Below are 12,373 nucleotides of genomic sequence, written 5' to 3'. Positions count from 1 at the left end.
TGAAAGTGACCCAAAAGTGTCAGTTAAGAAAAAGATCTCTGGCATCCCATCCTGTGGATTAGTAGAGAACAGGCATATCATCTAGGTACAGTAGTTCTTTGTACTCTGACCTACTTGTTTCTGTTCTGGTTTGTTCCTTCTTGAAAGGTTATTTGGAAGAGATGCAGAATTTGCTCCATAAAGAGCCAAAGCAGTATCACCTGCCTCAGGAAGGGTTTCCTTTTGAAACAGGCCCTGGCACAATGGAGTTGCCAACGCCTAAAACGTTCTGCTCTGCTGCATAATCAGAATGAAAACTCAACAACAAATATGTTCATTTTTTTCTGGAGGATGCTTTTCCCAAAGAAGGGTTAAGAGAGCTTTTTCTAGGATCCGGCTAGTATTTGTGGGGTGTGGTACTGAATTCTCCTCAATCACACAATTTTTGCATGGTCAGCAATTAATTGTCACTGTTGTCCTGTATCCACCAGCACTGCTGTTGCACTCTGTGTGTGCCTAGCAGTTAACTGAGCTGTATTTTCTTTTTCCTTAGATATTTCCAGGAAGTGCCTCGAGGAAGCTTCCTTATGTAGAAGAACCCCACAAGAAACACAGTGTGCGCTTCCTGGCAACTCGTGAAGCAAAGCTGTCACCATGGCAGAAAACAAGGAGAGCAGTGCGAAAAACGCAGACATGAGGCCCAAAAGCAGCCGGAGCAGGAGCGCAGACAGAAAGGATGGGTATGTCTGGAGTGGGAAGAAACTCTCCTGGTCCAAGAAAAGCGAGCATTGTCCTGATGCCGAAACAGCAAGTGCTGCAGGAAGGTCGGGTTCTAATTTAAGGAGTCAAGAGAGGAAGTACAGCTGCTCGTCCATCGAGCTGGATCTAGACCGCTCCTGTGGCCACAGGTTTTTGGGCCGGTCTCTCAAACAGAAGCTGCAGGATGCTGTGGGTCAGTGCTTCCCCATAAAGAACTGCAGCAGCCGGCACGCCTCCGGACTGCCATCCAAAAGGAAGATCCATATCAGTGAGCTGATGCTGGATAAGTGTCCTTTCCCTCCACGCTCAGAGCTGGCTTTCCGGTGGCACTTGATCAAAAGGCACACAGCCCCTATAAGTCCAAAGGCAGAAGAATGGATAATTGCTGATTTATCCCAGCACGAGGAAAGGGAGGATCAGCTGCGAGACGAGGAGATTGCCAATGGGGGCATGGACTCTCCCTCCCAGTCCTGTGACTTCACTGACAGCAGTTCCTCTCGGGGTGACCCGAGGCCTGAGCTGGTGACAGGTAAGGTGGCAAGGAGCAGTAGAGACGAGAGCGACATGGACTCCGACGATGAAGTCATAACTCTGTGCACAAGTTCCCGAAAACGAAACAAGCCCAAGTGGGAAACGGATGACGAGCTGCTGCGGATGGAAACACCCCCGAAATACCACACCCAGATTGATTATGTCCACTGCCTAGTGCCAGACCTCCTCCAGATCAATAACAATCCCTGCTACTGGGGAGTCATGGATAAATACGCAGCTGAGGCGCTGCTGGAAGGGAAGCCAGAGGGAACGTTTCTGTTGCGAGACTCTGCCCAGGAGGACTATTTGTTTTCCGTGAGCTTCAGGCGCTACAGCCGCTCCCTCCACGCCCGGATAGAGCAGTGGAATCACAACTTCAGCTTTGATGCCCACGATCCCTGTGTCTTCCATTCTCCTGACATCACGGGACTCCTAGAACACTACAAAGATCCCAGTTCCTGTATGTTCTTTGAACCACTTTTATCCACTCCCCTGAACAGGACCTTTCCCTTCTCTCTCCAGCATATATGTAGAACGGTCATTTGCAACTGTACAACTTACGATGGTATCGATGCACTTCCCATTCCTCCCTCGGTGAAGCTGTATCTGAAGGAATATCATTATAAGTCAAAAGTTAGAGTGCTCAGGATTGATGTACCAGAGCAGCAAAGCTAGGAAATATTTTTGTGAAAGAAATTTTCTCCGAACAGACAATAGTATGTTCAATCTCTTTTCCTTCTAGGTTTTTTTTTTAATAGCGACTTGATTATTTTTTCTTTTCCTGTATATTGTTTACCACCCAAATCGGTCTCTGTTTAAATGTACTTTTGAGTCTTCACAGCTCTCTTTTTTAGAAATTATGTTCATTGTGGGCTTTTGGTACTGTCCCTAGGCTAGAGTTTTATGGAATTCCAGGTAGGCTTTCTGGTATTTCTATAGATGGGTAATCGTTAGTTCTAAAATCCCCTGAAAATCAGTTTTGAACTTGATCTGTCTTTTCTATTGTAGTTGACATGTGTTGCTGACATGATTGAAATAATGCACTGTTAACTAAAGATTGACTCATCTGTATTTTCTGCATTTCTTTTAAAATGAGTGCTCTAGCCTCTGTGTGTGTGTGTCTGTCCGTCCCTATCCACTGCAGTAAATTTGTCAGTCTATTTCTAACATTACTATTCCAAGCAAAATGAAGTTTGAAAGAGGATATGATCTTTCTATAAATATATCAGGGGACTAAATACCAGGGAGAGGAAAAACAATTCAAGTTAAGGACAGCACTCAGTGCAGGAACAAACATGTATAAACTGGTCCTGAAAAGGTTTTGGTTGGAGAGGAGGAAGACTCATCATCATCAGAGCAGCAGGGTTCTGGAAGAGCTTTTCATTTTGTATAATAGCAGTAAAAAGCAAACTGCTCATAAACTGGGATTTGATCAGTGTCTGGAAGAGATAATCATGTATTTACTTATGATAGATGGGGCTTGGACTTGGGAACTCTGTTTCTGTGTTACTGCATTATATGAAATACCCAGTTTTTGCTGTAGGAGCTGCCACTGCTTAAATGATGAAGCACAGGGTGGGAGGGTGGGAAGGGAGATATTTCCTTAAAAATCTGCATATTTAACCATCTGATTCTGCATGGTTGAGCCTGAGGTGATGGTGAATAACTTTCCTACTTTGTTAGTAGGGTTTGGGGGTTTTCTTAATAAGTATAGTTTAAAAAGAAAAGTCTGCTGATTTTTCTTGCAATGTGAAGCATTCGGTCGAATGGCTTCCTGCCAAATTCCATGTACGGGAAAACCATGCATGGATAATGCTCCTAAAAGCATTACTTACATTTCATGGGTAGGCAGATCTGCTGCTGAGCTGTTGGTGGAATCCCACGAGACTCAGTGGATGTGGGTTCAGGCAGGAAACTCCAGGCTGGCCTCAGGGTGCAGCTGCAGGAGGTGCAGCAGTGATGACCTGCAGTTCTGTTCCCTGTTTGTGCTTTATCTCCTGTCCCAAACTGGGCCCAGAACTCCTCTGCCAAAAGAATGTGAGATGGTGTAATTGTAACTCCAACAACCACATTGTTTCCTCTCCTTGGACTACAGGGAGCCTTTGTATCCTCTCAAAATGCTTTTGAAACTGAGCCCCATGCCTGCCGAATTACAAATGTGTGTAATTTCATGCATATGAAGGATCCTATCAAAAAATCAGCAATGACCTGTAGGTGAGGTTATCACTCAATGGTTGGGGTTGGAAGAGAGCTCTGGAGAGGATCTCATCCAAGGCCCTTGCTCAAGCATAGGATCTCATCCAGGTGGGTTTTGGACATCTTCAGTGTAGGAGACTCTATAACCTCTCTGCACAGCCTCCTGTTCTAGGCCTCCATCACCTGCACAGTAAAGAGGGTTTTCCTTATATTCAGATGGAACTTCCCATGTTTCAATTTGTGCCTGTTGCTCCTTGTCCTGTTTCAGGGCACCATTGTAAAGAGTCTGTTCCCATCCTCTTTACACCTGCCCTTAAGGTATTTGTATGGATTGGTTGGTTCCCCTCTCAGCTGTCACTTCTCCAGAGCTGATGCCCAGCTCCCTCAGCCTTTCCTCACAGGAGAGATGCTCCAGTCCCCTCAACACCTTCACAGCCCCTCCACTGACCCACTCCAGCAATTCCTTACATTTCTTGTATAAGCAGCCCAGAACTGGACACAGCAGTCCCAGCTGAGCCCTCACCAGGGCTGAGGAGAGGGGCAGGATCACCTCCCTCAGTGTTCTGGCCACACTTTCCCTCATGCAGCCCAGGATTCCATTGGCCTTCTTGGCCACAAGGACAGGTCCTTCTCCACAGTGCTGCTTTCCAGCAGCTCAGCCCCCAGCCTGGGCTGGTGCATGGGGTCATTCTTCCCCAGGATAGGGGCACCCTGCTTGAACTTCCTTGGGTTCCTCCCTGCCCATCTCTCCACCTTGTTCCAGGTCTGGCTGAGTGTCAGCACAGCCTGTTGGTGTGTCAGCCACTCCTCCCAGTTCTGTATCACCTGCAAACCTGCTGAGGGAACACTGTCCCTTCATCCAGGGTGGTGAATAAGTTGAACAAGACTGGACCCATCACTGATTCCTTGGGAATCTGTGTGCAGGCAAGGAGCAGCAGAGCACAGTGCTGTGGAGTCTGGCTCCAAGATTGTAGACTCAGACTAAGCAATACTTCTATTTGGATCTTTTCATTTCACCTGGTAAAGAATCCTATAGATTTGTGGACATCAAATCCATCCTGCAAGGTGGCTGCTCAGGAATTACCAAGGGAGCTTTGCCATGCAACTCCACCAGGACCTGTCGCCCTGCCCTCACCCCCAACCTGAGCAGATAAAACCCTTTCCACTGAGCTGCTGCCACTGTGATGATGTAAACAGATTTCCAGGGACATCTGCCTAGAGACCAGCCCGTTTGTTTTCACTGGGTTTTAAATAGGTTTGGAACCAAAGTCTGCAGGGAGAAAATGCTAACACATCAATCCATGGCATCGCTCATGGATGAACGCGCTCCAGGACGAATTCTCAGCTGCTATAAATCAGTGTGGCTTTATTGATACACTTATAGTGGCTTATCCCAGCTGAGATCTTCCTCCATATCCAAATGAACTGTGGAGCTGATGGCAGAAAAATCACCCTGTTTTTTTCTGTAATTTTTATCTTGTGCTGCTTCCATTCATTGCCTTTTGCATAAAGTGTATTTTATCAAAGGCAGCTTTATATTGCTAAGTCTGTTTTAGCCTGTCACTGCCATTTTCCAGATGCAATGTAGGGATCATCATTGCTCTGCTCTTGTCCACTGTGCCCATCACAGTGGGATGGTGGGCTGGGATTTGGGTGGCTGCAGTAGGAAGGAAGAGCTTCTGGTTCAAGATCTGAAGTGACGTCAGAGATATTTGCAGTCTGCTTGATTAAAATTCTCTTTCAGAAACTCCTAATTAGGGCAAAAAGCTCATAATTTTAGATAGAGATTAACATTATTTTTATGGCAGGACCACAAAAATTAGATTTTGACTGAAAGTTGTGCTTCAGAAGTTAGTGAAGACCACTGACATTTTCAAAATCAACAAAGATTTTGTCCCTTCAAAATGAAGAGCCAGGAGAGAACCTTTTTTGGGGTATCATTCTCCAACACATTGTGTTTCAGTGTCATTCTGGATTCAGCCTACATTGTTTTGACATGAGTTGATGCATCGCTTACCCCAAAAACATCTTGAGCACTCCAAATTTAGGAGACCTATATAATACAGCAGTTGGGGAAAGAAGGTGTGGCGCATAAAAATAGTGCCTTTGGACTGTGGGGCAGTTAATTGTGTTTGTTTAGAGAAATCATATGTGGAAAGTATTGATAAATGGGATTTTGTGAAAGTTCCCACTATTTTTTCCTGATTTTTGTCCACCTGTGTGACATTTGTCTCTAACAACACTGAGTCATGTCACACATGTGCAAGATCCATGCCATGAACTGTACATGTTTTATGAAACAGAAGAACCCAAAATGTCTATTTTGTTTAAATCTATTTACCTTTTTTTCTCTTCTTTTCCTCTCTGTTTTAAATAAACCTGGTAGGTTTTACAATATGCCAAGAATTGTCCCCCTCAAGTTTTCCTCCTGCTGCTGTCATTGTCAGTCCCATCAGTGCTGCTCATTCCAGTACCACCTTAGACCACCTTGGCCCAAAGACAAGCAAGTCTTGAGTTCAGTTTTGAAACCCTCTTCTATATTAGCCTCAAAAACATGGTAAGAACTTCTATTTTCTAGAATCACAAAATCCAAGAATGGGTTGGGTTGGAAGAGATGTTATAGATCATGCAGTTCCACCCCCTGCCATGGGCAGAGACATCTCCACTAAACCAGGTTGCTCCAAGTTCCACCCAACCTTGAACACTTCCCAGGATGAGGAGTCCACAGCCTCTCTTGTCAGCCCAAATCCTGCCAAGACAGAAATCCCCCATTCTTCATGATGAAGATTTAAAGTGGAATTTAAAGGGAAGGTGCAGAAATGTGCCCAAATCCATGTGTTAAAGATTATGCAGCAGACCAGTGGATGAGCAGGGTCATAAATCCAGAAGTGACTCTGGTCACAGCTCCCATGTTTTGGGACACCCAACCAGCATTGCATCAGGAACTGTGTCTGCAAGATGTGCTTTGAATTGTTTTGAAGGTTGTCCCACAGCAGCACAGTGGAAACAGAGTGTGTTGAATTGGTGTGAACAGCTTCTGGTTTAAAAAGATCTGATTTTCCTAAATTATTTTGATCTAAGAGGGAGGGAAATGGTCTTGATGCATGCAGGGCAAACAAGTTATTTTTATGGGATGGTTTAGAAAAAAATTAAACACTCTTTCCATTAATTGTGTCCTCTGGAGTTTGCTTTTGCCTGGAATGACTTTTTGTAGGTCTGTAACAATGTCACTCATTGGCCCTGGGCCATTAATACAGAGCAACTTCAGCTCCAGCAGAATCATTGATGACTTTGGGGTAGTTTATATGTCTGATAATTGGGAATACACATTTCTTGTCAATTTTCCTATTCTAGCATTTGTCTTGATGAAATCCAGGGTGTATTTGGAGCAGGATATGTATATCTATAGCAACACATCCAATTAAAAAAAAAAAAAAAACAAACCAAAAAAACCACAACAAACTATCATGATTTAAATGCTTTCCTTTTAAAGATGCTGGTAGGCTTCCATATAAAGAAGAAATCCTTGTATGATGCAGTCATACAGGGCCTTACTATAAAATTGACATGCTCTTAAATAATTAAAGACGGGGATACTTTAATTTTGAAAAAGGATGCTGAAGGAAGGAGGTTAAAGGAAGCTTTTAGTCAGATCCAAGGTTAGATTTATTGATCTAGTGATCAATCCTTTTCTCTTTCCTGAATTTAAAGCTAATGGGAGACTGTGGTCAGAGATGAGTGGCTTTTAGTTAAGGTTTTTGACTCTTATAAATAATACAACAAATGTCCTAGTAAGTAATAAGAAATAAGATACTCGCTCATTCTTTTTAAATAGAACAAATGTGGCAAACAAGACTCAGCTGTAATTTTTGAAGTCATTTATTAGACAAATTGCTCTTCTCTACTTCTTTTACAAGAGAGACATAAAACATTATATTATTTATTCATGAATCATAGCCATTAAGATGATAAATCAAATTATCAGCTTCCTGTCTCTCTTCAGTTTTAATCATTTTTTATAGTTCATGCACTATAAAGACAGCTTCCTTCCTATGAAACAAAAGACCTTCAGAGACCTTTTTATTGTAAACATACATTTCCTTCCCATTTTTAAGTATATCCCAGTGAATTTTCCCTGTCAATTTTATCTGCAATAAAAATCCAATAAGGAACTTGTTCATTGATTCAATATAGCAAAGTTACCCATGAAGTAAGTGATTTTGGTTAACCTCTGAAACAGTGGAGCACTGGAAAACGCATTTAGAGGGCTTCTTTTTTCTGCCACCCCTGGACGTGCATGGCAGCATGATATATTTAATAGAGAGAAATATTTAATAGAGAGAAATCTTTAATAAAGAGAAATCTTGACACAAGACCCTTCACAAGGGGTTTAATGTGATCTCTGCAGTAGTATCACTTTTAAAGTGCATTCAAGCTCCTTTTTTCCTGCTCTAGTCGCACAGCCTCTGCCCGGGAGGTGGGAGAGCCGAGCTGCTGCGTGTGAGCTGAGATGGTTTCACACATCCTCCTTTCCCTCACTTTCCCCCAGCTCTGTCTGGCCCTGCATCCCACACGTGATGCGGTGTGGGTGGAGAGGTGTCCATTCAGAAGGAAATGCACATTGATTTCCATTCCCAGCAGCAGCAGCAGCCAGCTGGTTTTAAACTTGATCATCCTCGCTAAAGGATGCTCCTCGCTCAGGAAGCACCGATGAGGTCAGAGGTACCCAGGGTGAAAGAGGAGCCGCTGCATCACTACAGTGTAAAAATCAATACTTGTTTACTCAACTCTATGAATAATAGAGTTTTGAACGTAAATATATAATTTATGCATCTGAAATCTATAGCGTGGGGCTGGCGGGAGGTGCAATAACTTCCCTGTATCCCTTTTAAAAATCCCCTGGGTGTCTGGGTGATGCGTTATCTGGACAAAACACATCCTCAGCCCAGCCTTCCCACAGGCAGGTCATTGCAAAACATCTTCCTGTGGGGATCCTTTAGGAATGACTGCCAAGTGCCCCACGGATGGCCTGGTGTGGGCATCCCAGGTATTTTATTGCTGTGGAGAATCCCTAGAACAGTGTGGGTTTGGGACCACTCTGAGGGATGCCTGCAGCAAGCATAGCTCCCGTGGTTGCCACAGCATGATCAGAGAGCTGGAGCAGCTCTCCTGTGAGGAAAGGCTGAGAGAATTGGAATTGTTCAGCCTGGAAAAGAGAAGGTTTCAGGGTGACCTAATTGTGGCCTTCCAGGACCTGACGGGAGCCTAAAAGAAACATGGAGAGGAACTTTTTCCAAGAGCGTGGAGTGACAGGGTAAGAGGGAATGGATTCAAATTGACAGAGAGTAGGTTTGGATTAGATATTAGGATGAAATTCTTCCCTGTGAGGGGTGTGAGGCCCTGGTGCAGGGTATCCAGAGAAGCTGTGGCCGCCCCATCCCTGGCACTGTCCAAGGCCAGGTTGGACAGGGTTTGGAGCAGCTGGGACAGTGGAAGGTGTCCCTGCCCATGGCAGGGGGTGGAATGTTATGGTCTTTAAGGACCCTTCCAGCCCCAACCATTCCATGGCCCTGTGAGGAACATTCCTACAAATAATTACCATCATTTCCCAGGAAGGAGGTCTGGCCTGTGTAGAGGGCCAATGCCACAGTCCCTCTGCTACAGCTGGACCTTGGGAATATGGATCCCTCTTCCCTGTCCTCTTGTTATTCCCGTGGTTCTTGTACATCAAAATGATGCAGCAGGAAAAACACTGGACCCGTGTTACGTCCTATCCCAAAGATTTGAATCCACATTGAAGGTAGGAGATTGTTTGGCTACCTAGAAGTTCTTCCATTTTGTTTTCCTTAATTTTATTTTTAATTCCTTGGGGGAAAAAAAGTCTTAGTTATTTCTTAAGTCTGATGTTGAGCCAGTAGCTCAAAGCAGCTCTTGAGTTTGCTTCAGATGAGCAGGTTCACTGCCAGGCCTTTTATTTTTAATATGTGTCAGTTGGACTAGACCACAGTCCATGGCTTGTGCTAACATGTGATTTTTTTTTGTTCAGGAAAAGGCTGGGTTTGTCCTTCCAAGCAGTTACATGATTGTATTTCTAGGTCAGATCTTTATGTGTAGCCAAATGAAGTTTCAAATTGGACAAAACACCTAGTAAGGGTCTTGATTCTTGATGCTGTTATGATTATAAAGTTGTCTGATCAAATTTTGTTTCCAATTAAAACAAAATTGAATTAGCTTTCAGACTGAGACCTTCACTGTTATTTTTGGTCTACAACTAATGAACCCCTGAAAATAGAGTGTATAATGAAAATACAGTGATTGGTTCTGCTGGGATGGTTGAGAAAATACATTAGCAGATCAGAACGGGTAATAAATCTTCCGTCACAACCTTCCTCATTAAACTAGATAATTTGAAATTGCCTCTGGTGTATTAAACAGTTCATTATTTTGAGGGGAGCAACACACAAGACAAAAGAGTTGTGTTCTTTTAATTGATATCCAAAGCCCGAAAAAGAAAAAAAATTAAGCAAATTTAGTCAAGAATAATCAATCTGAGCACTGGCTGTGTTATTAGGAGCCATCCAAAACTTCTCATCCTCTGAGTCAGGGGAAGGAGGAAAGGACTTTATGAACACTGGGGCAGTGAAAATGGAGTAGCTCTATTAAATCTGACATTTGCACTGTTGCAAATTGATACCTCAATTTCAGGTTTGTGGCTATTTTTTGGATGGTTTTAGCATATTAGAAATTAATCCACACACACCCCCCCAAACTTCATTTCTTTATCAGAATTGTAGTATTATTCCAGAAGCCTCTCATGCAACAAACACACAAAGGGTGCTGTCAGCCTGAGGGAAGGGTGTCTGCAGGAGCAGGAAGGATAACCAGGCTGGGATTAAGAGGAGCAAGAGAGGGGAACTGGGTTAACAACTGGGGCAAGGCAAAAAGCCAGGGCTGGGGTGCAGCAGAGCCTCTTCTCTCTGGGGCTGGCTATGACCTCGCAGTGGGAATGGGAACCCCCACCTTGGTGGTTTTTTGACATCTTTTTGACCTGGCAAGCTGGAAGCTGAGGACAAGCTGAAGGCTGGTTTTTGTCCCTCTCTTCCCAGCAGAACCTCTGGCATCAGACTGGGAGTAGCCTGAGATGTCGCCGCCGCCAAGGTACCGCAGGGCTGGCCACAGGGACATCCTGTCATTTCTACACTCCTGTCATTTTTATACTCTCCAAGATAAATTATATCCCAGTGTGGTGCTGCTGGATCTGCTGTCCTTGTACACCAGGAATCTGGGTCCTGTGCCCAAGGAGAGGGCACACATGAAGGAGAAATAAGAGAATATTTTATTGGGGAAGATACGGCCAAGGGGGACACTGAGAGGGAGGGTGTGAGCTTGAGCACTCAGCAGATGAGGCACTTCATCATCCCACTGGAACACACACATTTATTAAGGTAAGATTAAAAAAAAGTTCCCTGTTTAGCAAAAGCCTCTTCCTAAGTCTTCCCCTCCTCCAAAAATCAGCTCTCCTCTCCTTTCCAGCCAGCCTTCCTCACACATGAGCAATGCCTGGTTTCTGCTGGCTATTCCCTCCTGACAGGATCTTCTGCTACCACAGGTATGATCTGTTGGTACAAATTACCTGAGTGGGTGGCAGATACTTGGCTAGACAAAAGGCCAGCCAGGGAATAAAAGGATCCTTTCTTTCACAAGGAGCTGGGAGGATGCACAGAATACTTTGATAATGTGCTTCATATAATAGCAAAAGCACAAGGAAATAATCCCTTGCCTTATCTGATGTGTTCCTTTTATTGATTCCAGACAGACAGGATTATCAAGGGGGAAGGAAGTGGAGGAAAGAGGCAGAAAGAGGAGGCAGGGAAACTGAGGAACCGGAGTCACCTCTTTCCAAGGGCTTCCCAAGCTATGAGTTGTGTCCCTGCTCTGTAATCTTCTGTCCTCCTCCCCCCAGCCTGCACTTCTAATTATTTCGATACCCACACACTGTCATCAAATACAACTCCCAAAAGCTCACTTTGGAACTTTGCTTGCCAAATGTTTGGCCACATTAGGGTGGAAATTATTCCAGATAAATTCACTCGGCACTTAACAAGCTAAAAACGGCACATTTGTTAGTACACAAATAACATATGGCATTAGCAAATGAAATTTAATACTGTAACAGCTGAAATCACAAGTGGGTCTTATTCACCTTAACCTGAAATACTCAGTGGGAGGGAGTAAAGCAAAAAACCCATGTACACTTCCCTCCATTGCCTGCTGGCTGGAGTGCTGTCATGAGCATCCAAAATTCCTTCTGGTACCCTAAGACAAGACTTACTTGGTTTTCTCTAAAAACAGAACATGTCCATGACCACACCAGGCTGGGCCAAAAGTCCATATGGACGAGTTCTCTGTAAGCCACAGTGGCCACAAGTGAAGGCTCAAGGAAGAGGAGCTCAGGCTGTGGCCAGCCCAATTTATCAATGTGTGCTTTTCTCATCTCAAAATAAAAATAAGCATTATTGTATGAAGTTTCTTTGAATGAAACATTGAATTCTTGCATTGGACAATGGTCTCAGGCACGTGTTGGGATTCTTGGGGCTGTCCTGCACAGGGCCAGGATTTGGATTCAATTATCCTTTTGTATCTCTCCGAGCTCAGGATATTCTTCTATTCTATGATTTTGCATTTATGGGCTAAATGTTATAAAGTCTGAATTTCTGTCAGTAGGGAGAGTCATTGCAAACAACTGACTGCGAATCAGTGAATGAATGAGAGTGGACCTCCACATAAGTGCACTTAATTAATTTGCTAATTACAGCTCGTTTTTAACTATGAAAATACATTTTAGCACATTGCCTAAAAGAATTGCCTAAAAGAAAATTCCTAGCAGTAGCAGACCTAACCTCGGTGA

General features: G+C 43.9%; 1 protein-coding gene across 1 annotated transcript; it reads left to right on the top strand.

Annotated features, from left to right (window-relative positions):
- The first annotated feature begins 633 nt into the window (after positions 1-633).
- Positions 634-2,374, top strand: SOCS4 (suppressor of cytokine signaling 4). Its single transcript, XM_021534656.3, has one exon. The coding sequence runs from the start codon at positions 634-636 to the stop codon at positions 1,942-1,944; it is 1,311 nt and encodes a 436-aa protein (XP_021390331.2). The 3' UTR covers positions 1,945-2,374.
- The last annotated feature ends 9,999 nt before the right edge of the window (positions 2,375-12,373 follow it).

The sequence above is a fragment of the Lonchura striata genome, chromosome 5 (assembly GCF_050655825.1).
Source record: "Lonchura striata isolate lonStrDom1 chromosome 5, ASM5065582v1, whole genome shotgun sequence".
NCBI lineage: Eukaryota > Metazoa > Chordata > Aves > Passeriformes > Estrildidae > Lonchura > Lonchura striata.
This window is presented reverse-complemented; position numbering and strand designations above follow the sequence as displayed.

Coding starts and splice junctions, on each gene's coding strand:
- SOCS4 (XM_021534656.3), top strand. CDS start 634: ATGGCAGAAAACAAGGAGAGCAGTGCGAAAAACGCAGACATGAGGCCC.